This window comes from Prionailurus viverrinus, chromosome C2 (genome assembly GCF_022837055.1).
Source record: "Prionailurus viverrinus isolate Anna chromosome C2, UM_Priviv_1.0, whole genome shotgun sequence".
In the NCBI taxonomy this organism is placed as follows: Eukaryota; Metazoa; Chordata; class Mammalia; order Carnivora; family Felidae; genus Prionailurus; species Prionailurus viverrinus.
Window position 1 is genome coordinate 82,406,156 of NC_062569.1, and position 23,849 is coordinate 82,430,004.

General features: G+C 38.1%; 1 protein-coding gene across 2 annotated transcripts in view; it reads left to right on the forward strand.

The window, feature by feature from the left end:
• The window catches only part of CCDC50 (coiled-coil domain containing 50), a 66,682-nt gene that overhangs the window by 9,409 nt on the left and 33,424 nt on the right, over positions 1 to 23,849 (forward strand). For both annotated transcript variants that reach the window (XM_047874765.1, XM_047874766.1), the window contains exons 2-4: positions 17,659 to 17,721; positions 18,762 to 18,888; positions 23,148 to 23,238. In XM_047874765.1, coding sequence (XP_047730721.1) covers positions 17,659 to 17,721; positions 18,762 to 18,888; positions 23,148 to 23,238 — 281 coding nt within the window. The remainder of the gene's footprint in view (positions 1 to 17,658; positions 17,722 to 18,761; positions 18,889 to 23,147; positions 23,239 to 23,849) is intronic.

Here is a 23,849-nt window from a genome sequence, read left to right on the forward strand (position 1 = left end):
CACGAGTAGAGGGCATGAGTAAACAGATTGAACTTTTTTAAAAAGTTGGATTATGATTTTTAGCTTTTTACTTATACTGGCTTTCTTCAAAATGTGTTAACTGACATTTGCATGAAGGAAGTGTTACTTTGTCTTCTTAGAAACTTGTATCAGAAGTACCTAGGTTGATTTACCACTAAGCTTTGAAGGCTTAATGTGTGATGAACATTTCTAGTCTCGATACTGCTTCTCAGTTACCAAATACTAGGGGAGTCTCCAGTGGACTTTTTTGGCTTTCATTTTTCTAATGAGTCATAAAGGCTGAGTCACTTTCCATTAACTTTACTCCAGGACTTTTAACTGTATATAGTAAAAGTGTGAGTGGTTTATAAGGGTGTCTGTCTTTCCCTCCTCACTGCCTCCCCATCAATGACTTTTTTTTTTTTTTAAACTGGGCTGTATAGAGAAGTCCATGATTTACTTTATTACATTTGCCAGCATTTGAGTAGCACCTTTACATCAAATGCTTTAAAATGTTAGTTGTTTTTCTTTACGTCTTTACAATATAGAATGCTAGGATTGGCAAATACTGTCAAAAAGTCCTTATTGTCTAGATGGGAGACCTGAAGTAGATAAAGAGAAGAAAGAGACTTGATTAAGGTCTTTGTCCCCCCCATCTGCACTTGTTGAGTTTGCTCTAACATTTGGGCCAACAGCCATTTGAAAAGAACTGTTCATTCTCGGTGTTTGTATTTACAGATCACTTTCTGGCTTTGCCTACAAAAGTTCCATTTTCCTATCTTTGATTGCTGGATTCTAACTTGACATGATTGCTTCTGTTGTTTTCTCAGGTTTCCATGGTCCCACGTTATTATTTCAGATTGGGCTTTAGTGAACCCGCAGAGCATTTCTTCTTTTCTAAAATTTTTATAGTTACCCGATTAAAGCCTCACAGACCTTATCTTCCAAGGTCATTTTAGCTATGTGTATGTTGGAGGGGAGAAACTAGAGGTTTAGAAAATGGTTAGGGAGCTACGGATAGATGCCAGTTTACCATGCTTTTACTGTGGACACCCCTGAAGTTCCGGAACATGGTTTCAGTGGTTTCTCGAGCTCCCCAAACTAGGATAATTACTAAACTTAAAGACAGGCTAGCCAAATAATTTGTAGGCCTAACCCAGATACTTTGTGATTAAAAAGTGCAATTCTGTTAATTTTACGGAATAGATATATACTGGTGATCACATAACTAAAGGAGACATTGCTGAAATTCCCTGAGCAGTTGGATGTGATTACTGAGTGAGGTCCTTGTCACAAGACCTCTTCTGAGTGTGTGAAGTTTTCATTGGCACTTAAAACCTGAAGGGTACCTGTCTGTCATAGACTGTCTTACTCTTAATTTGTTTTCTGTTTTCTAATTGATTACTAAGTAAAACATGAAATCAGCTCTATAGATTATAGAATAGAAATCATGAGGGTGTCATTTAGCTGTTCATATTTGGGTTTATTGAAATTTTATTTTTATTTAGTTAGTTTTCTTTCTGTTCCCTGTTTATGGGTTCTGTCTGTATATTCCTCCCAAAATGTGGAACAGATATTGGAAAGATTTGTGCCAATTCAGAGGAGGTAAGAAATACAGACATTTGATTCCTTTTTACTTGGCAATATGTAATATACTTATCATTTTCTTCTTTCTTTTACATGGAGTGGGCAAGGTGACATTTTTACTCTATATACTTCTGCTATGCATCTTTTTAGTAGTTGAGCTCCTCCTAGAATTATTTTGTAGTATTTGGTCTAGTTTACTGATACATTAAATAATTCATCCCAATTGAAATCAGACTTGTAGTATACAGTTTAATTTAATCTTAATCAGACTGTCTTCTTTCTAAAGGAAAATACCTTGAACCTAGACTTGTAAGACCTGGTTTCACATCTCCTGTTTACCACCCATTAGGTGTAAGGACTCAGAGATAACATTGTGTCTCTAAGTTTTAGTTGCCTTATCTGTTTTTTGGAGAAAATATTTACTGGGTTTGTGATTACGGTTAACTGAAGAAATGGATATGAAAACATTCTGTGAAATGCAGTGATATACATTCAAGCTCTTGATAATATTATTGTTCAAGTTGCCCTGTAATACTTTTACTTTTAACCTTCTTCCAGACCGTTGTTCCTGTGAGTCCTTATCCCTCTGCCTAGAGTTTCCTTCTACGCTATCCAAATATAGTGTGGTTTTTACACCCCCCACCCCCACCAGGCCTAGGTCAAGTACTCATTCTCTCTCGAGTCTACCCTACTTCATTTCTGTGATTTCTTCAACCCACTTTGAACTACTTATTTCCTTAAGCAAAATGTTTCATTCTTTGTGTTAATTTACTCATTTTCTCTCAGGAAAAGACTGGTGGCTGGCTGATCTCAGTATTTTGGGGGGATCCTTACACATAGGAGATACTCCAGAAAACTTGTCAGACTATCTGACAGCTTGTGCCCAGGGGGCAAACTGACCTGAGTTAACTGGACTAATGACACTAGAGTAAGAGCTATGATTATTTGCATTCATTCACTGAGGTAGGAATAGAGGACTAGGAATAAGTCAGTTTTACTTTTTGTTGTATGATTTTTTCCCCCATTTCTCAAATTTTTGTAGGTTGATTGGTGTTAAGGTTAAGTCAAGGCCTGAACATACAATAGTCTCCTTCGGAGGCAGAGATCTTACCTATTTATGAATTAATTTTAGTTATGTAAGACTATGCTAATGTGTGCACATTTTCCAGGAATGTTATATAGTGTCATTTTGTCACTGTTACTAGAAGTGTTGGGTTCTGTTCAGAATTTTTATGTTTACTATTTTCTCTCTAGATTTATTTTGATATAAAGGGAGCAAGGGTCTTACGAAGCTTTACCTAAACAGAGCAAACATAGAATGTATTTTTAAAGTTCTTGATTATAAGGGGAGATAATTGTGAAGAATCTGAAAGTTTTGAGTTGGAGACTAAGATGGATGTACAGATTGCAAACTTGAAATGGTTTATGATCAAAAGAGGGTGGAAAAGCATGAGCAAGAGTCAACTCAAGAGTGTTCTGCTTTGGGCATGGATATACTCTATTGTACTTATTTTGGAATTGTTTTCTAACTTAGGGCACACTGTTTAGTCTCTTTCAGTTTCATATGGTACATAGGAGTTAACACTGCTTTAAAAATAGGCAGTGCTGCAAAAAAAAATTTATACTTGTAGGCAGCCATTTTTTCAAATGTTTAAAAAATCGCCCAAATAATTTCGACTTCTTAAAAACCCAGTGAGGCAAGTGAATCCTCTAGAATAGAAAGAATTTGGATAACTTGTTTTCCTGTTCACAGGTGCAGGCTGTCCCTGATTTTCTTTCAGTTCTCTGCAGGGTAATTGCATGTAGAAGGTCCTGAAGCTAGTTTCAGTAGCATTGCTGAGAGAAATCCAAGGCATTTAGGAACACATTCTAGTTGAACTTAAAACATTTGGTGATTTAAAAAAAAAAATAATAATCTTGATTTATTTTTGAAAGAGAGAGAGAGAGAGAGAGAGAGAGAGAGAGAGCAAGTGGGGGAGCAACAGAGAGGGAAGGAGACACAGGATCCAAAGCAGGCCCCAGGCACTGAGCTGTTATACAGAGCCCAATGTGGGGCTCATACTCACAATCTGTGAGTTCATGACCTGAGCCGAAGTTGGGTGCTTAACCGACTGAGCCACCCAGGTGCCCCTGAAACATTTGGTGATCGTTAAGAAGCCTTCTGAATATGGAGTGTGCTCACTTTTCCAGGCTGTACTGTGGTCATCTGGCCTCACTTAAGCCTTTTAGTAAATGACACAGTTCACATTTGTATTCATTGGACAGTAAGTGACTGATAACATGGTCTCATTTTACCCTGATACTAAAGGCTCTGAGAGAACTGCTAGTTAAAACAGGAAAAGACTACTTTTTTTTTTTTTATAAGGCACCAGATTGAGTGGAAGGTTATTTTAAGTTTTCTTGGTGGTTGAAGCTACTATACAGATGAATAAAAGCAGATGTTTGCCATTTTGTATGGTAGAAATAGTTAAACAATCAACAACGTTGAAGAAAGCAGTATTTGGTGCAGGAGAGAACACAACAGTCATCCTATAGGGTAGTCTTTTTTACAGGCTGTGATTTTCACATTTTAGATGATGTGTTGGTGTCCAAGATACAAATGTATATGAGTTACCCTGAATCAACTATATTTTATGCAACCCTATGTCTTAAGTTGGATGAATTCTTAGAGATAATTTGTACTGTTACAAGGTCAGGACATTGAGGTTCTGATTTGGGAAGTGACTTGTCAGAGGTCACTTGTGAGTGGGTGACAGAACCAGAACTAAAATTCTGACAGGTATCTGGAATTAAGAACAGAGCTCTTTGTACTTTAATTTGTGTGTTCCTTATATGCTACAGTAAAGCCATATTTTTATAAATTGGGCAAGAAATATCCACATTTCTTATAGGAAAGATACCAACATGGCATGTGGATTTGGCAGAAAGCTTTCACTAGAGCAACTCAAAGAATAGAAATTAGGAAAATCCGTCTAGTTTTAGTTTTTAATCTACGTGTGAAGGTGTTTATATTTTGACTGGCTATACTTCTATTCAGTGGTCTACCCTCCTATCATTCTTGATGTTGATTAAACTGTAATTACATGACTTTCTCATATAATTCTACTTTGCTTTCTAACTCTGGACATTCAGTTGAAAAGAAAAGTTTGAAGTGATGGAGCTTATTAAACATTTTAGACATACTGATTTTCCTTTAACTTAGGTCCACAATATGTATAGGAAACATATTCTCCCTCAGTTGGACATAAGAAGTTAGAAAGAGCTATAGAAATGTAGTAACTGTTAACAAAAAAGAAATGTAGTAACTGTTGATTACATTTTAATTCTTTGGTAGAAGAAGAGGAAGTAGTGTTTGCATATTCTGTTATGGATTCTATACTAGACAAGTGACTAGATCTGTGTTAATCAGTGACTTAGTTAGGGGACCTGACTAGAAGAAATACTTAGTAGAACATAACTAATTGTAATAATTCATTAATTCTGATGATGCCAATAATAATAGGTTCCACTTCTTGAATTTCCTTTTATTGAGTGACGGATGTATTCCTTGACCCTTCACTTGTCTAATTTATTTCTCAAGAAATCCATTCTCATTTTACAGGGAGGAACCTGAAGCTCAGAGATTAAATAACTTGCCCAAAGTCTTGTAGCTGTTAAGCAAGCAATATTTGAATCCTGATGTATATAGCTCCCGTTTGTTTTTTTCTCTTTCTGAAACACTTTTTAAGTAGTAGGACAAATCCAAAGCCGGATAATGTTGTCACCTCATATACCCTGTTTATTTTTGTAATTATTGAAGACATCTCAGCTTCCTCCTTATTGGAATTTGCCTCCAAGCTTTGGTTTGTGCTTCTTTCGTCCTGCACCACTAGCTGAGTTTCCATCCAAAGTTCACATCTAACTTAAATACCACTAAAGTGAATAGAAATTTTTCTCAAAAAAAAAGAAAAAAATAGGGGCGTCTGGGTGGCTCAGTCAGTTAAGCGCCAGGCTCAGCTCAGGTCATGATCTCATGGTTCGTGGGTTCCAGCCCCATATTGGGCTCTGTGCTGACAGGTCAGAGCCTGGAGCCTGCTTCGGATTCTGTGTCTCCCCCCCTCTCTCTGCCCCTCACTCGTGCTCTGTCTCTGTCTCTCTGTCTCTCTCTCTCTCTCAAAAACAAATAAACATTAAAAAAAGATTAAAATAATAACAAAAATAAAACAAAAAAAATAACCTGTATGATGAACTTCATAGAGAGCCAAAGTGGTTGACAGAGTCACTTCTTAAACTCCTTGCACAACTCCCTGCTGTCAACATAGGAGTTCTCCATGTGTGCTTTGAAATATAGGCTGACTTCTTCTAGTTTACTGGTGGATTGCTTCCTTCTTCTGTGTAGACTGTATTTCTAGGAAATCTGATTTTAATGTAAGCTTACTTATATTATAATTAGGAAGATAAATCTCCTCAACTTCTGGGGAGGCATTCTCCTAGATTCTAAGAAAGTACCCATGATCTCAAGATATCTTACAGAAAAACACATTTCTAGTGGGTAAACATGACCAATTATTGAGCATATGGCAGCATATCAGAGTAGAATTCCAAAAATCTCAAGGTTTACCCATTTGTTTTTTATTCATACTTTTAGATTTATATAATCCAAGCTTACTGGAAATGTTGTAGACTTCTGGCAGATGGTTATCAGAGTGAAAGTGTGAGTAGTACAATTTGCTTTAAGGGAGCAAGATTCTAAGAGAATCTTTTTACCATGTCTACTTAATCCCATGACCACTACTTGAAATAAAGTTTTGGGGGGCAATTTTGAGTATTACTCTTGATTTCTTGAAATTGAAATGTGTTTACTAATCCTAATAGGAAAAAAATGCTAAAGTATCTACTTGCAGAAGAGAAGTTGAAAGTGGAAATATCTGACTCAAGGGTAAACAGAATGTGCAGTAGCTAGTACTTAAGGAAACTCTTCTTGTCATATGAAGCCAATAAACCAAAATGGTTTTCTTTCCTTGGTGTAAACTTGTACTTAAGCTGGGTTGGATGTGATCTTTTGGGTTTTAATGGGCATGACTGGGTTTATCCTACAGGGGTTTAAGGAGATGGGTGGCTTTTCTTTCTAGGCTAAGGCAAACAGAGAAACCAACACCATTTGAGGGCTGCCAAACCATCTGAGGGCTTGTTTAAGTGCCAGGAAAAGTGCCATTCAAATATTGGAACAAGAGAAGGTCGGAGTTTCTTTAGGGATACGTGCAATCAAAATAAAAGCAATAAATTCTTACAGTCTGGATATTCTTACTGGAAACTGGCTTTGAAAAAAAAAACCCCTGTCTGCTACTGTTTATCTAAGGGTATTTAAGTATTTTGGGTATTTTGAGGACTGTTTGTGGTTATCAAGGGTCTTTTGTTTTCTACATAGAAAGTCTGACTATCTCCATCAAAATAATTTGTGAATATGTATTTTTAAATATATACATTTCCTGCAGTACTCAAGTCCTTAACAGTGGTCGTTATCACTCTGTCATTTCAGGTGAGCAAACGTAAGTTATATTACTTTGTTCGGGATTATTCATCTAGTGAGTGTTAGAGCCAGGACTGTAATCAAAGTGAGAGTACTCTTGGTTATACCATACAGTATCCTTATGCAGTGAGTATTCACTGAGTACCAGTGTTCTGTGTAGTGTATTGGAGAAAACACTGTGTAAAGAGTTTCATCGTTTTCTAAGTGTTAATTTTGCTAGTCTTTTTATGGTCAAATATGAAATTTTATAAATCCATTTAAAAAGTAAACTGAATCATTTTAAAGCAGGAGTTATTTCTTTTAAATCTTTTATGATATCAAAAGTAATTATTTATTTAGCTGCTGTGTAAATTCATATATTCCTGAATTGTTCTGAAGTGGAGCACCCATGTAAAATACAATTGTTCTTTAAGGAATTCACCAAAGATAGTAAACTTAGGAGATCATCTCCATTTTTGATCAGTTTTATTTTCAAGGTCATTTGAGATTCACAGGTACACATTGGCTAATCAGAATGCAGAGTTCTTCAGTAAGTGTTTGGTAAGTAAGTATTAGCGATCTGGTGGGTTTATTCAGTAGCAGGTGTATTTCCCAGAATTTAATTGTTTTAACTGTATTTAAAATCAGTTCACTTGCCTTTCTAAGTGGAGCTTTGCTCCTTTGTTTCTGTGACTATATGTGCACAGTTGCTGTAGAGCAACTTTTGATTCTTTCACTCTGGTGAAGTCAGCAAAACTACCATCGCTTTAGGACTAAAGAAAAAGAAACAGGTGAAATACCATACAGGAATTTTGAAGATAAATCAGTGGTTAACACAAAACCAATAATATATTCAAAACCCTTTCTTGTCCATACTGGTAAAGTAAGTTACATCTGTTGGCCTAAAATACTATGTGTGTGCGCCTGTGTGTGCTCATACACACATACACAAATGATTGAAATGGCTTTAAATGCTACTGAGTAGTCTAATTGTCTAAATTATCAGTAACCTATCTATCACACTGTGATTATTGTTAGAGCAGTGCTGTCCAATAGAACTTGTCTGATGGTGGAAATGTTCTATATTCCACATTGTCCAAAATGGTAGGCATCAACCCCATATGGCTATTTAGCCCTGAAAATGTGGCTTGTGAGACTGAGGAACTGAATTTTCAAAATTTAATTTTAGTTAATTTGAAGAAATTGCTACATGTGAGTAATGGCTACCATTTATATTGTGGGGAAAAACAAATTGTGACCCTGGTGGATGGAATAATAATGATGAATCAATAGAACATACAAATTTGGTCTAGTTTAAGGCAATCTTTTTCTAACATCTGTTCCAATATTGGATGTTGTAGATGTACATCATATGGGGTTTTGAAGGGTCTTACTCGTGGTCACTTGGTAGGACTGCAAGGACAGAAAGAACCCAAGCGCCAGTTTGTTGGGAACTCAGATGAAGTGACCTCTAGGTTGAGCTCATTTTGAGATTAAGGGATGCTTCTTGAGAAGAAAGGAAGCTCAGTTTCAGGGATTTGCATTGGTATCTAGATCTGCATTTTCTGAAAATAGATAAAGTCTGAGTTGTCACTTTTCTAGAGCAACTTTTTTTGTTATTGCCAACACAGAAAAGTTTGGCTTCAGAGTACCAATCCACAAAGTTGATGCCTGCAAACCCAGAAAGCCTGTGAGATTGTGTTTGCGGGGTTTTTATCCTTTATGGTAACTTGAGTCAGACAGATACTTCCTTATGGAAAGCTTTATGTGACAGTTCTACCAGGATGAGTCAATACTGCCCTGTTTCCGCCCTGCCACCTCCCCTCTCCCCCCACCCATGTTTTCACTGTTCCTCTCACCCTCAATCTTTTGCTCTGTCAAATGGAAATTCCTGACTCAGCCATTTTCACTTTTCCAATAAGTTACCCAGTTACTCTGTGGTCTCTGATAATGATGTAGATGGTTTGTGATATTAAAGTAGTACTTCTGATTTGGTGACTTATATTATCTCAGCATTTTCAGAACCCACTTGCCTGCAATCTAGTGTGTCTGTGGTTAGCTATAATATACCTACTTGCCAAACTAGTGGTTTGGGTTACTGGGCTTTTCATTTAACTTCGAATTTGGGGGATTAGAAAAAAAAATAACTCAGGAACCTATTTTAATAAATTGCATCAGAGTGAAATGTTGGAATTATATTAATTGTTTTGTTTTTTAAAATGTCTCCCTACTGTGCTCAGTCTTGTGCTTTTGTTGAAGATGTGTGTGCGTGTAGGCACACGTTTAAAACTCATACTTGAACTATTGATGATATCCATTATGTAACTTAGTGTTTCCTATTTAAGTTGCAGCATGACAACAGTTTAGTTGCATATTTGCTGCTAGTAAAACATTTCTATCCAGTGACGAACTGGTGTTATTTCTTTTTTTAGGTCATGAAAACTGAGCAACTTTTCATATTTCCCTGCTTGCTTTGGTTCTCAGGAAGATCAGATACAAATTTGGGGACTTATATGGACTTTATTTTTGCTAGCATACTTTTTCCCTTAATAACGATAACAAAAAACTTTCATTCTCAAATGACTCAGGACACTAACTCCAAGATTCTGAAAATTCCTATCGGCACCTTAGCATACATTGCATTCTCTGCTTCAAAATGCCACATTCATCTTATGTATCCTGCTGGGTTGTTTAGCTTAACACGTATAACCTCATCTATGTTGTCATTTTTCATAGCCTTGGGGTCTCATCTTGGAAGTACCACTTCATTGACTATGTGATCCTTGGCATTGTTATTCCAACTCTCCAAGCCATCATTTCTTCAGAAATTGAGTGATAATGTTTAATTGTGGTGTAAAACGACCAACAGTTGACCACCTGCCTGAATGGACTACCTTTATAGATATTCTAGGATTCTTTCAGCTTCTATCCATTACTATACATATAATATATCCAAAATTTGGGGGATGGAAGCAGAAACCCTTTACTGTCATTTTAGGTAATGTCAGTAGACATGCAGCTCCTTAGCCTTTTTCAGGTGTGCTGGAAGGTGAGGATGGCTCACACCTGCAAATAATGCAATTTTTCACGGTATGTCATTTGTATTAATCACCATTTTTCTTAGGAGCCCTCATTTCCACATTTATTTGAAAATCATTATCTCAGGCACTGGGATAAATGTTGGAGAGAAAATGATCCATAATATTTTTCCTGCCTTTCAAGGATCTTGAATGTATGCTGGGGAAACAGATGGGTAAATTAATTATAATATGATTAGTGCTACCGTACTATATTTACTATATGCTGTGAAATCACTGGGGGAAATATAGCATAGGTAAATCTGCTGGGTGTGTGAGTCCATTGTGGTGGTTTTGGTTTTATTCTATAAGATTGGATTAGTAGAGAAATGACATTAGAATGAGGGTTTGAAGACTGATTATGATTTTTTTAGATAGTGGAGAGGTGCCTCAGGTAGATAGAACAGGTTTGTGCCCTGCCCCCAGTGTGTGTAATGGTGACTAAGCTTCCTTCAACTTGCAGGATGCTCCCATTCTCTGTGTCCCATACCCACACCAACCAACTAAAACATAAACAAAACCCAGTAACCATAAAAATCCCCAAATAGTTGAAACATTGGTTAATGATACTTGACTCAATCACTTGTACAAAGTGTGGATGAAAGTGTTTGTCTTTCAAAAAGGAATTGTAGAAGCCTGTGTGCATTTTTCAGGTAGTTTAGTAAGGGGGGGTGGTGGTAATAATTCTACTAAAGATAAATATTCCAGAAACGTGGATCTGGTTTAATGATATTACGCGTCTCTTATCAGAAGGATCCTCTATCTTCCAGACAGATGGAATAACCATAGTATATGGGATAGAACAGGGGATTTGGAGACTTGATCAGAATAATAGCCCTGCCATTGACTTCGTCTAGGAACAAAGTAAATGAGGATGGAAGGCCTGTGTCATTTACTAGTGTTTTGTCAGCCCAAATTAGGTGCCACTCTCCTTCTTCTGTCATACTGTACTTGGATTTTGTTAATTTCAACAGGATGAACATCTAGGACATTAAAAGTCAGAGAAGGAGCAAAAGTTTCAGTTACCCTTTATTCCCTAGTAAATTAATTGTTCAGACATTACTGAGATCTTATTCCCATCGTTTCAATTTCCTGCCTGAATGGGAAGTTTCAGTTGTCAGAGTGGTCAGTGATTCAAAGCTATGTATGCTATTTTAGGACCATAATTGGGGCAGATGGTTACGAGAGTGTCCATAGTCCATAACTGAGCATACCTAAGAAGCTCCCGAGCTGACGGTGGTAGTAATGGGGGGTGAGGGTTGGTTTTGGTGTTGTTATTAGTGATGGTGATATTGATATCCTCTTGGTCCCTATATACGTAAAATTTGTTGGGGATGAAAATGTCAAGGACTTGGCATTAGGATGATAGCTGTTCGTAGTTTTTCCTGCATTCTGTTCTCTTTTACTCAGGCAGTTTTATTAGAGCTTTAAATAAAGAAAAGAGACCCTTCTTTAATAAATTAGGGAGACATTCCTTTTGAGGGGCAACAAACAAAGGCATAGGGGTTTACACATGTTATTTCTTTGTACAAATTGTCTTTAACATCTCTTGGACACATTATTCTGAAATTTATTAATACTCTCTTTGCAAATGGAGAAAATCTCATTGATACTGGATGGAGAGTAGGGGAGATGGGGCAAGCTGGTTAGATCCCAAAGGGAAATTTTCCTTGGAATTTTCCACCATTGTCACACACAGCTTAGGGTTTTTCTTGCACATCACCCAGGAAACACTGTGAAATGAAAAGAACTTTTTATTGCCCTTGTTTTTCAGAATTGAATACAGGCTGACTGTGATTGCCAGAGACTTATTCTTGGGAGACAGTGAGACAAAATAAACAATATCCCCCATTTTATTGCTCTATTTGGGGCCCTGGAACCCACCTTCTGAGCACATGTGCCATCCTTACCTAAATTCTGTTGTATCCACAATTTCAAACAACCTAATGCATATTTGTTTTATTTTATTTACTATTTAATAATATCAACTCTTTTCTTACGTAGTGAAATATAGACTCATTACTTCTTCCAGGTTTGGTTTCCAATTCATTTGTTCATTTGTTGGGCAATCTTGGTCAAGTCACTTTATTTCTCTGAGCCTTAGTTTTCTTATAAATAAAATGAGAATATTGGTAAAACCTTTACCTTCAGGTAATTAGGAGGAATGTATATGAAAGTGCATTGTAATCAATAAAGTGCTGTATCAATGTCAACTGTAGCTGCCTGTCATTACCAAACTTTTCAACGTAGAATATGTGTCTGGAACATCATCCTCATTCATAGAGGCTGTTTTCATGTGTACAGAACAAAGGAAAACAAGTATCATCCCTGTTCTCAAATCAATGAGTATGTATTCCATCTGTTGCTAATAGCATTCACACAAAAATAGGATAATTCACAAATTATACCAGGACATAAAAGGCAGTACAGACACAGTTGAAAGAAATAGTTGCTAGTGAATGTATTATTAATTCAGGCATTTGTATGTGGGTGGAAGCTTGTAAAGACTGAGTCATAGGAATTGTATTTTCAGAAAGTTTGGGGTGTGAGTACAAGAAGGACAGAAGGGGAATGACTTCTTCACTCTTCTGGTTTGTGAGAGTTAATTGCCTCCCCATCTAGAATGCCCACTCCCTCTGCCCATAGGAATTTTAACCTTTTGAAATCCATTCTGTATGTTAGCTACTTTAAGGTTTCTTGATATCTCTGAGTCACTGCTATTACTTACAACTACCTCCAGTTCATAGCAAGCACATTTCCTCCATTATTTATGCCTTCAAAGAGTTTTCTGTAGCTCTTTATAGCATTTATCAAATTATATTATGTTTATGTACCTTTCTGTCATCTCTACTTTCGTGATGGCTTGGAAATGACTTATTTATCGCAAGAGAGCTCAGCAAATGTTTGTTTACTAGGTACATACTATGTCATTTGTGTATTTAGGGGGATCCACAAATGAATGAAAATCACCTTTTTCTTCAAGGAAAATGGATGGGGGGAGAATGTGTGTGTGTGTGTGTGTGTGTGTGTGTGTGTGTGTGTGTGTACACACACACACATATATATATATTTTTCAAATATATATCCTACTTCCTATTTCTGAAATTTGCTTGGTTTAATGTAAACTAAATCATTGTATACTTATATGTATATATATGGATTAAAAAACACTAAAACTATTTCATTTAGTGGGAATGGAGAAGGTTTCTAGTTTTTATTTAAATGATATCTGAAAGTTTTACAAGTCTCTGTAATGCTGTTGTAACAACAGAGCTTAATTCTATTTATAAAATTGTTTTCTTCTTTTGGCTATGGAAGTTTCACTGTTTTTTGACTTTATTGGCCAGTGTTTCTTCATTTCTTTTTCAATTAATGAGTATCTATTGAAGTCTCATTACATGCTACATCCAGTGCATATAGAATTGTGTGGAAGGTACAGAGATTAGTCCCACAAGGCCCCTGCCCTGAAGAGTTTGCAACTGGTCATGGAGACAGCTGTCTATTTGCGTTGAAGGATAAAATGTGTTTCTTTCTGTTGATGCTCTTCAAAAGCAAGGAGGTAGAGTTGCATGATTAGTTTTCAAAACAGACTTAGCTACCACGCCTTAATTTTGGGGAAAAAGTTTGGGGTCAGAGGGAGGAGGCTTACAGGACCATTGAAGTTTGGATGGGAATGGAGAGGAATGATGGAATGGCTCTAATGGCAAGATCAGCTTGAAATTTGAGGGAGTGAAAGTGAACATGGGAGGGACAAAGTCTGAGAAGTGGGAGGGTAGGCATTCAGGGTCCAATGATACAGCTTAAGTGTGCCTGCAGGGAAAGGTGGTGAGATGAATTGATGCTGTTTATCCTTCTATACTGCTTATACTGTTTACTTCAAAGTAGAGTAGATTAGGGAAGGAGCAAAGATCCAGGCTCTGAATTTGGCCTGGCTGTGAAATGTTTTCTGTAATTCCCAGTCTGGTTACTGATTTACAAAGGTGGCTGGATGTGTGGTTGTTTTCCAGCTTGTGTTAAGAGTCATGATTCAGAGTGTACAGAGGCACATCTAGAAAGGAACTAGAGTGGATGCAGAAGAAACTGGAGTGAACATGTAATACTTGGCATAAATGAGATCATGCATTTGGAAGTTCTCAGTAAACTCTGAAATGCTAACTCTGTGTATTGACAATACAATTCTGTGTATGAGTGTGTGCACTTCCTTTAGTCATTGAAGATCTTCTAGATTCTCTTCTCACTCAAACCCTAACCCATATGCGCTGTAAGAAGATTTAGGATCAAATAACAATGATACTTCATTCTTGCTGGTTAAATACTAAGAAGTCATTGAGAAGAGTCATTGTTATGGTAACCGGTAATTCATAAACTCCTTGCACCTGCTATGATACGGCAACTATGTCTTTATGTTTATGGTTTAGCAGCATATGCTATTGATGGAATTAAAGATGTGGATTTAAAAAGAAAAGGTTTGTGTTGTAGAATTTTAAAATGCAGTGTGTAAAAAATTACAAAAAACAAAAGAAATACAGAAAACCCAGGGTGCCTGGGTGGCTCAGTCAGTTGAGCGTCTGACTTTGGCTCAGGTCATGATCTCACTGCTCCTGATTTCGAGCCCCGCATCGGGCTCTGTGCTGACAGCTCAGAGCCTGGAGCCTGCTTCGGATTCTGTGTCTCCCTCTCTCTGCCCCTCTCCTGCTCATGCTCTGTCTCTTTCTGTCTCAAAAATAAATAAACATTAAAAAAATGTAAAAAAAAAAAATACATAAACCCATGATCCTGCCACCCAAATTTAATAGATGTTAATATTTGCCTTATTTGCTTTAGTCTTCTCTGTTTTGTTTGTAAGTCAATAGAACGTCTGATATAGCGAAGGCACTCCTGCTCTTTGACTCTCTTTGTAGATGAGCACGATTCAATTCTAAATTCAGTTTGTGTCAGTGCTGTATATTAAAAACATATTTTTATTACAGGTGTATGCATCCATAAACATTATGTTTTAATGTTGCACTGACTAAAACAAAAATATAAAATTATTGCAGTTCTTCACATGGTTATCCACATGGAAACCTGCAATGATTTTATAATCTTTTATTCAGTATGACCTTAAACATGTATAAAATATATTGTTTGGCATAACTTTCTGCCTTGGTAACATAAATTGAAGTGGCTTTTAAGTTTTTTTGACCATAATCTGCAGGGTGTTGTATGTTTTACAATGTAACCTAATACATATATACAGCTGTGTGTGTGTGTGTGTGTGTGTGTGTGTGTGTACACGTATGTGTGAGTTTTGTGTGAGTAAAACTGAAAAAGTTTCTCCATTCCATGGTTTCGACTGTGTGTTTTACTCTGTTTCCTAGCCTATTCATTTCTAGACTTAGTAAATTGATTTTATGACCTAATAATAGGTTGACATCCATGATTTGAAAAATATTAATCTCAACAATTAATCTAATCTTATCTAAAATTAATACGGGACATTAGTATACAGACATAAGCCTTTGCAGTATAATAAAAGTGCTTCAAATAATAAAGCAACCTAATAAAATAGCATTCTTCTGCACAAGATTTGATTACATTCATTTTGTCTAATTCATTCTGAATATTTGTTTTCTGTGAACTAAATCCATACATGTCTTAGCCATTTGATCAATTACTATTAATTCACTAGGCATGTTAGGGAGTGCATGTTAGTCAGTATAGAAGATCTCCTTTCAGTCTGTTGTGACCTCTTGGTTTGCCTGGAATCCCAGAGGGCTGTCATGGTGTCAGGAAAGGAAAGAGCTCTTGCTGGCTCAGATACTGACTTCTAACCTTGTCACCAACAAACTGTATATAGTCTTGATAACTCTTTTCTTCCGTCTGGCCCTCATTTTCCTCACCAATTAATCGAATGAGTTAATTAGCTCATCTTGAAAGAACTTTCATTCTGTGAAACATAGGGTAGCTAGGACCTGGGCCACAAAGTTGTTAGAATTTGCTGAGAATATATCAGATGTAAAAGAACAGGACTTTCTCCTGGAATTACAAGTTTTGCAGTTGCAAGAAGTAAGCAGGCCATATGTTGTTTAAATGGTTCTTGGGCAGAAATGATTCCCCAATTGTAAAACCATTTCAGAGTAAGCTTAATGTCTCTAGGATCTACCTACTTTTTTATTGTTATTTCTCAGGGACAGGGCTGGCTATGTCAATGTATATGTATGTGAGCATATATAAGTGCTAAGAATGGCAAAGGATTGTTTCTTTATTCCATTTCAGTTAAATGTCTTCATAGGCAAATTCAAAGCTGCAGAAAGAAATCTATAAACTCTGGTAACTTTACGGGACAGTTTCATGAGTCCTACATGTTGTAGTAGTTTGTGGCTTTAGGGAATTTTCCTTTTTCATGTGAGTTACATGTTTGAAATAGAGTAAGAACATATCACCTAAATTACATGTCCTTCATACAAACAAAAGGCACATTTCATGATAAGAGTTCTTTATGAGTATTGTTTTGTGTATGTTTGTTTTAAGAAACAGGAGTTTAAATTGCAGTTTGGGGTGGACCTTGGAGACCATCTCTTCCCATTTGCTCCTAAAAAGATAGACCAGAGAATGTTCTTGCCTGAATCTCCCAATCGAGGTGACAGTAGGGGCAGGTTCCTGTATCCTCTAAGCTTCCCATATCCTTTTTGTATGCAGATTCTTTTTAGGAAGCTCTACATTTACCGAGACCTAGGGGAGCTAGTTCTAACTTCTGTCTGAGGGTGTGGTCCCATTAAAGAAGTGATTATCCTGAAATAGAAATCTGTTCCTACCCGAGGGACTAATAAAGGTGTGTTTTTCCTTAGGGGCAGCAGGATAGATGTAAGTCTCTGGGAGAGGATTCCCTCAACCCTAGATGGTTGAGGCAAAGGCTAGATTTCTTTTAACTCCTCTGACTATGCAAGAACTCAGCTTTCTCTTAGCTAACAGTATGCAGAAAGTTCTTGTCTCTTGTATTATGGCCACAATACTTGCCCTCTCTTTTTAGATGTGGATTAGAATTTCTGGACCTATGGGGCACCTGGGTGGCTCAGTTGTTTGAATGTCTGACTTTGGCTCAGGTCATGATCTTGTGGTTCATGAGTTCGAGCCCCACATTGGGCTTGATGCCGTCAGCCTGTCAGCACAGAGCCTGCTTTGAATCCTCTGCCTCCCCTCCCCTGCTTGCACTCTCCCATAAATAAATAAATTAAAAAAAATTTCTGGACTTATGGGTTCTGATTCTGTGGTTAATATCCTTAGGTCAGAGACCAGAGCTAACCATTACTTTGTGATGCCCTGTGCTTGGCACTGAGCAGGTACTGTGGATGTTTGTGAATGAAGACTTTGTATTAACTAGTCACTATTTTGCACTGCATGTTATAAAGCTGATAATCCTAAAATAGTAGAATTGATTTTTGAAGTAAACAAAATTTTTTTTTAACATATTAAAATACTACCATTGAACCTTCTTGTCTGCTTTTCCTCCTTCATCCTCTGCAGTGTGCCGAGATTTTGCTGTCTTAGAGGACCACACCCTGGCCCACAGCCTGCAAGAACAAGAGAGTGAGTAATGGCCTTCATTATGTTCCTTCTGTTTTCTCTTTCAGTAGTAGCTCCAGGCAGGTTTCTTTGGGTGAGGCAGGGAGAGAGAACAGAGTCACCAGGCCTACTTTCCATCAGTCCTGAGGGATTTATCTAGGCAAGTGCCACCTGGGTGGAAAATGAAGTTCTGGGTATTTTAAGATGTGACAGCTGCCAGGGATTAGGAGACTTTGGGTATATGGGAGGAAAAGCGGCGCGTGAACCTTTCCCTTGCCTTAGTATTGTTAGGAGGGAGATACTATCTGGCATCTGTTCTTCCCCTAGAAGAGGGGCCTGAACATCTTTGCAGACATTGGAAGTATCTAGGTTGTGGCCTTTTCTCAATATTTATGTAGGTAATTATGGAAACTAAATCTAAGTTATGTGTGTTACACAGAAGTACGTATTTGCAAATATGTAATTTGGGAATCATTAATTCCTGTGTCAATACAAAAAGTATTGAAAATGTTTATAAATAGAGTGACAGCTTGTGGAGCAGAAGGAGCCCTGGCCTTGGTTTTAGAGTATTGGTGTGGGGGCGCCTGGGTGGCGCAGTCGGTTAAGCGTCCGACTTCAGCCAGGTCACGATCTCGCTGTCCGTGGGTTCGAGCCCCGCGTCGGGCTCTGGGCTGATGGCTCAGAGCCTGGAGCCTGTTTCCGATTCTGTGTATCCCTCTTTCTCTGCCCCTCCCCCGTTCATGCTCTGTCTCTCTCTGTCCCAAAAATAAATAAACGTTGAAAAAAAAAAAAAATTAGAGTATTGGTGTGGAAATCCTGTCACTGCTGCTGTTTTGCCATGTGACCAGGGGCAAGTTACTTAACCTTTTTGATACTCATTTTACTTAATGGAAAGAGAAGAGGAATAATTCCTTTGCTGCCTGTTATATAGCATTATTGAAAGCATAAAATGAAGTCATGGATGTGAAGCTCTTTTTAATGGAAAAACCCTTCTTAAGTTATCCTGAGACATATTATTAACCAGACGAAACATTGTGATTCCTCTCTTCAATCTCTCCGTCCAGTTGAACATCATTTGGCCTCGAATATTCAGCGGAACCGTTTGGTCCAGCATGATCTCCAGGTGGCTAAGCAGCTTCAGGAGGAAGATCTGAAAGCTCAGGCTCAGCTCCAGAAGCGCTACAAAGACCTGTGAGGATTTGGGGGTGGGCGGGAGGCATGCTGGGACTGGTTTTCTCTGTGGAGCCAGCAACCAGGAAAGGGAAGAAGACTGTGTGTCTGTCCCTCTCATGCCTGTCACTGTTAGATTACAAATCCTATAGTGGCTAGCCCACAGTTTTCTTTGGTCTGAAATTTTTGTTGTTGTTGGAATACTTCATAGGTTTGGGGACAAGTGGATTCTGGTATGACTCTCAGCACGTTTAACTGTTGGACTTTGAGCATTTCGATCCACCTCTGTGAGTCTGTATTCCTTCCCTATAGCATGTGGAAAATAATCTCTGTTCCCTTTGCCTCATAGGTTGGTTGGGGGATCCAGTGAAATACTGGATATCAAAGAACTTTATGAGTTGTATTGGATTCCTTTACTCTTGCGTGGTTGATGTTTGCTGCTCTTATTTTCCTTGAACCTCTTTTGCTTTTCAGGGAGAGGCAGGATCTTCTGGAAAGCTCTGAAATACACACTCATTCTCTTTATAACTTCAGCATCTGACAGACATTCTTTCCTCAGTCTCCTCCTGTAATAGTTCGGTAAATGAAAAGATCATATCCAAGGTCTCTTCCAGCACAATGACTTACTTTTTTCCACTGTTTTAAAAGCTCAGAGGGTGCATTTCTTATTTGAGAGTGACCCCTGTATCTAAATCTCTGTGTAATCCCCTATATCTAAATGGTGGATTTAACCACAAGGTATTGTTTTGAGGGGAAAGGGTAGAGGGAGAAGTAAAGGGCCCCCACAGTTTACTGTAGTTCATGTTCAAATAAACAGGAAAGCCTATCATTTTTGCTGTCTTTGAGGAAGGGTTTGCCTTTCTGGTTTATTATTTGTAGAAAGAACTTTAGTCATCCTTTTGTTCAGCTTCCTTATTTTGTAAATAAACACTCTTACTGACTCTTGCTATACCTGTCACCATGAAAGGCGCTGGAGACCACAGATAGGAACAAAATATAGCTGTTGCCTTTAAGAGCCTCAGAATAAAACTCTGAGGCTTTTGAAATCTACAGACACTGGTGTAAGCCACAGAGAATTAAATAATACATTTAATGCCAGTGAAGAAAGGAGAGACTGGGAAAACCATTCTAACACAGGTGATGTATTTAATCTGAGCCTTGATGGTTAAATTAGAAGTTCATAGTGCTAGCTGAAGGAAACCATTCTAGCCAGAGGGAGTAATAGGGAAGGGAAGAGGTTAAAGAACCTGGAACCTCATGGTAGCTACAAGATGTTCAGTATTGCTGGAGTGTAGTGTGTGATTAAGGGCATGGGTTAGGGCATGAGGCCAGAAAAGTAGTCAAAAACTGGACCAAAAGTTATGCTTTTAGGAATTTAGATTTTGTAGATGTTATATTATAAGCAGAGAACCATTGAAAGAGTTTTAGATTTTCATTTTGGGATCTACTCTGGGGGATGGGTAGATAAAGGATTGTAGGGGACAAGACTGAAGACAGCTTTGAAGTGGTCAAATTAAGAGATGACAAGGCTTGATTGGAGGGTAATGCTCATGGAATAAGAAGAGAGAGATTTGAGAGGTGTGGAGGTTTGGGGTCATAACCAGAGTTAAGATGAGAGCCAGAGGGGTGCCTGGGTGGCTCAACCCTCCAGCTCTTGATTTCATTTCAGGTAGGTCATGATCTCACAGGTTTGTAAATTCGAGCCCCACATCAGCCTCTACACTGACAGTGTGGAGCCTGCTTGGGATTCTCTCTTTCCCCCCCTCTCTCTGTCCCTCCTCTGTTCTGTCTGTCTCTCTCAAAATAAATAAACAAAACAAAACACCCCCAGAAAACAAAACAAAAAGATAAGAGCCAGAGCTAGAGTATTCTAGAGTTCTAAATCATTGCCTTTTACATTATTCACAGTGCTTTGCTATCAAGGGCAGTTCTGAGGCTGGTGCAGAAGTTTAAGACCCTGAATTAGGGTAATGATAGTATAATGAGATTATTCAGAGATTATTGAGATAAAACTCTAAATATAAATGAGGATTCAGAGAGTAATGGATTATAGGTCTTAAATTAGAGGAGAGCCAGATATTCTATTTCTGCCTGGGACTTCAGGCTTTTGGAGATACTCCTAGCTGAAATAAGTGGTTAGAAAGGAAGTTGTTCTGATTGTCACACGCTAGCAGTTTTGACAGTTGCACCTCACTGGCTGGATGAAATGCTGTGAATATTAATGAACTGGAAGCTCTTACTCACTCTGCATCCTGGGGCCCCCGTCCACTATCAGGCTTGCCTATTGTTGACAACCCCTTTCTCACGTGATTTTGCTTCCTCGGGATTTTGTGTAATTGTCTGCGTGAACTCGATCTTGTCCTTCATGGAAATATGATTGGAAGTGATTATCCTCAGCTTAAACCTCACTTCTTTATTTTCTGTACTAGGGAGGACATCTGTGTCACTTGTAACCTTTAACATTTCATTTAGATTTGCCTTCTCTGCTGGGCTTCTTCTTTTTCCCATCTATTATTATCTTGCATGTAATTAATATTTGCTAACTCCTGTACAGATTTTACCTGAGTTTGAGAGATCCAACTAGAGAAGTCTTTGAAAACTAGGAACATGATTTTGTGTATGATTCTTAATTATTAGAAGTAAGTGAATGAAAAGAGGATATATAAATAAAAATTGTTTTGAGTAGATTTTGTTTCTTTTCAATTCTTTGGTTTGAGTGGTTAAGAGTTCTAAAATATTAGACCTATAAGATTAAGTCATTAAGTCCAAATACTTTTATAGCTGATAAATTGACAAGAGAGGGCATGGCTCATTGACTCTCCGTGGCAGGACCAGAAATCAGGTCTGCAGCTACCTTGTCCAGTGTTTTTCCTACTGATTCTAGGAGAGTCTTGCCATCCCTTACCTGTGCTCTCTTACTTCCTCTTCCTTCCTTTCTGTTTTGTATCAGCATAACACGTGCGTACACGGCCACGTCTCTGTCCACCTGTACCTGCCTGTCTCCAAGCATGTTGGAAGTGACCGTTTCTGTATACAAATGAGGATAATTTCTGCCTCTCAGTTTTGTTGGAAGAGAGAGTATGGGCTTTAATTCCTTAATCACAGTTCAGATTATTGCCCTCCCCAACACTTTCCAGTTTACAAAATGCTGTTTGTTAAACATGGAATAGCCAACCAAGAATGAGATTCATTGAGAGTTTTAAGTTCACTTGGTAGAGAGAGAATGAGAGGGAGAATGAGAATGTTTGTTTAGCAAGAAAACTCCCTCTGTAAGTCACAACTGTAATTTCATTCCAACCTCTTCTTAAGTCGTAAACCCTAAGCATGTTTATGGTCATCCTTCCTAGCTAACAGTTGTGTGTGAAGTTTGGCTTTCCAGAGGTATCAGGTTCTGGAGTTTGAAGCTGCCTATTGACTTTTCTTGACCTGAATCTAGAAGACATGCACTTGTACCCATCTCTGAGATATCCAGTTCTTCTTTTTTGTTTGCATTGCTGTTTTAGAGGTGATCTATTTTGCCCACCAAAATCATCCTCTTGGTTCTTCTTCCAAAAAGGATTGTGAGCCTTGACTGCAAAGTGAAGATTTACTCATGTTTGTATCCTCAGTGTCTGAGCATGGTGTCTGTACTATGGCAGGTGTTAAATTTAAGTCCCTGTTCAGTACATGAATGCCAAAACAAGGCAAACTATGGTAGCAGCAGTATTGCAGCATTCGCGTTTCTCGGGGATCTGAGTTTTAAGAAAACTGGCACCAGCCAGAGAGGTGTCTACTGGGAACTGAAGCTGCACGGTATTTTAAGTATTAGTGAAACTGAAAAATACATCTAATTTAAACACTTATAAAAATCATTTTAAAGTCATACCATCACTTCTAGGAGACCAGAGTGACATCTAGTGATTTGTATATCTGTGGACATTAATCTGATAGTTTACGTTTCCTTTGTAAGATCTTGAGAAAGCATGCCTGTCTGTGGAGTGGCCCCAGTATGGTGAGGTGATAAGAGAATTTAGAAAAGGCCTGGGACTTTCCATTGTAGTGTCTGGGGATCAGATTCTGGTTCTGCCACTTGTGTTCTCTGTGCTCTTAGGGAAATGCTGTCACTACTCTGGACCCGAGCTTTTTTATCTGTAACGTGTGACAATATCCACCTCTTTGCATCATTATTGTGAGGATTAAGTGAGATAAAGATTTGCACAGGTTCATAGTATTCAGTAAATTGTATTTTTAAGAAAATTTATTTATTATTTATTCATACTACTTACACCTGTGTTTTTTAGTGAACAACAAGACTGTGAAATTGCTCAGGAAATCCAGGAGAAGCTGGCTATTGAGGCCGAGAGACGACGCATTCAGGAGAAGAAAGACGAGGTACAACTAAGATAATGCCCCTCCACCCCAGCCCTGAGGAAGGGCTGCCTTCTGTATTCATGGACTCAATGCAGGGTTGCCGGATGGGCAGCAGAACTCTCCTCTTTGGTGGTGCACAGTCCAAGTGTTGCCCTCCATGGACCACTGTTTATTGCCCCTCAATAACTTAAGTGAACTCTTCTTAAAGATGATGCTAATTCAACGTAAGAGGTGAATTAGTTTTCTTGGGCTGCTTTAACAATTACCAAAGACTTGAAGTGGTTAAAACAGCAGAAATAGAGTCTCTCACAGTTCTGGAGGCCAGGAATCCAAAATCAAGGTTTTGGTGGGTCCCTGCTGCCTATTGGGAAAGATGCTTCTTTGCCTCTCCCTAGCTTCTGCTGGCTCCTGACAATCATTGGCATTTCTTAGAGTGTCACTGGATCACTTCAGTCTCTGACTCTGTGGTCGGATGGCCTTCTTCCCGTGTCTTTGTGTCCTCTTGTTTTCTTAAAAGGAAACCAGTCATTGGATTGGGGGCCTACCCTCATCTAGTATGATTTTCTCTTAACTAATTACATCTGTAAAGACCCTATTTTTGAATAAGGTCATATTCTGAGGTTCTTAATAGA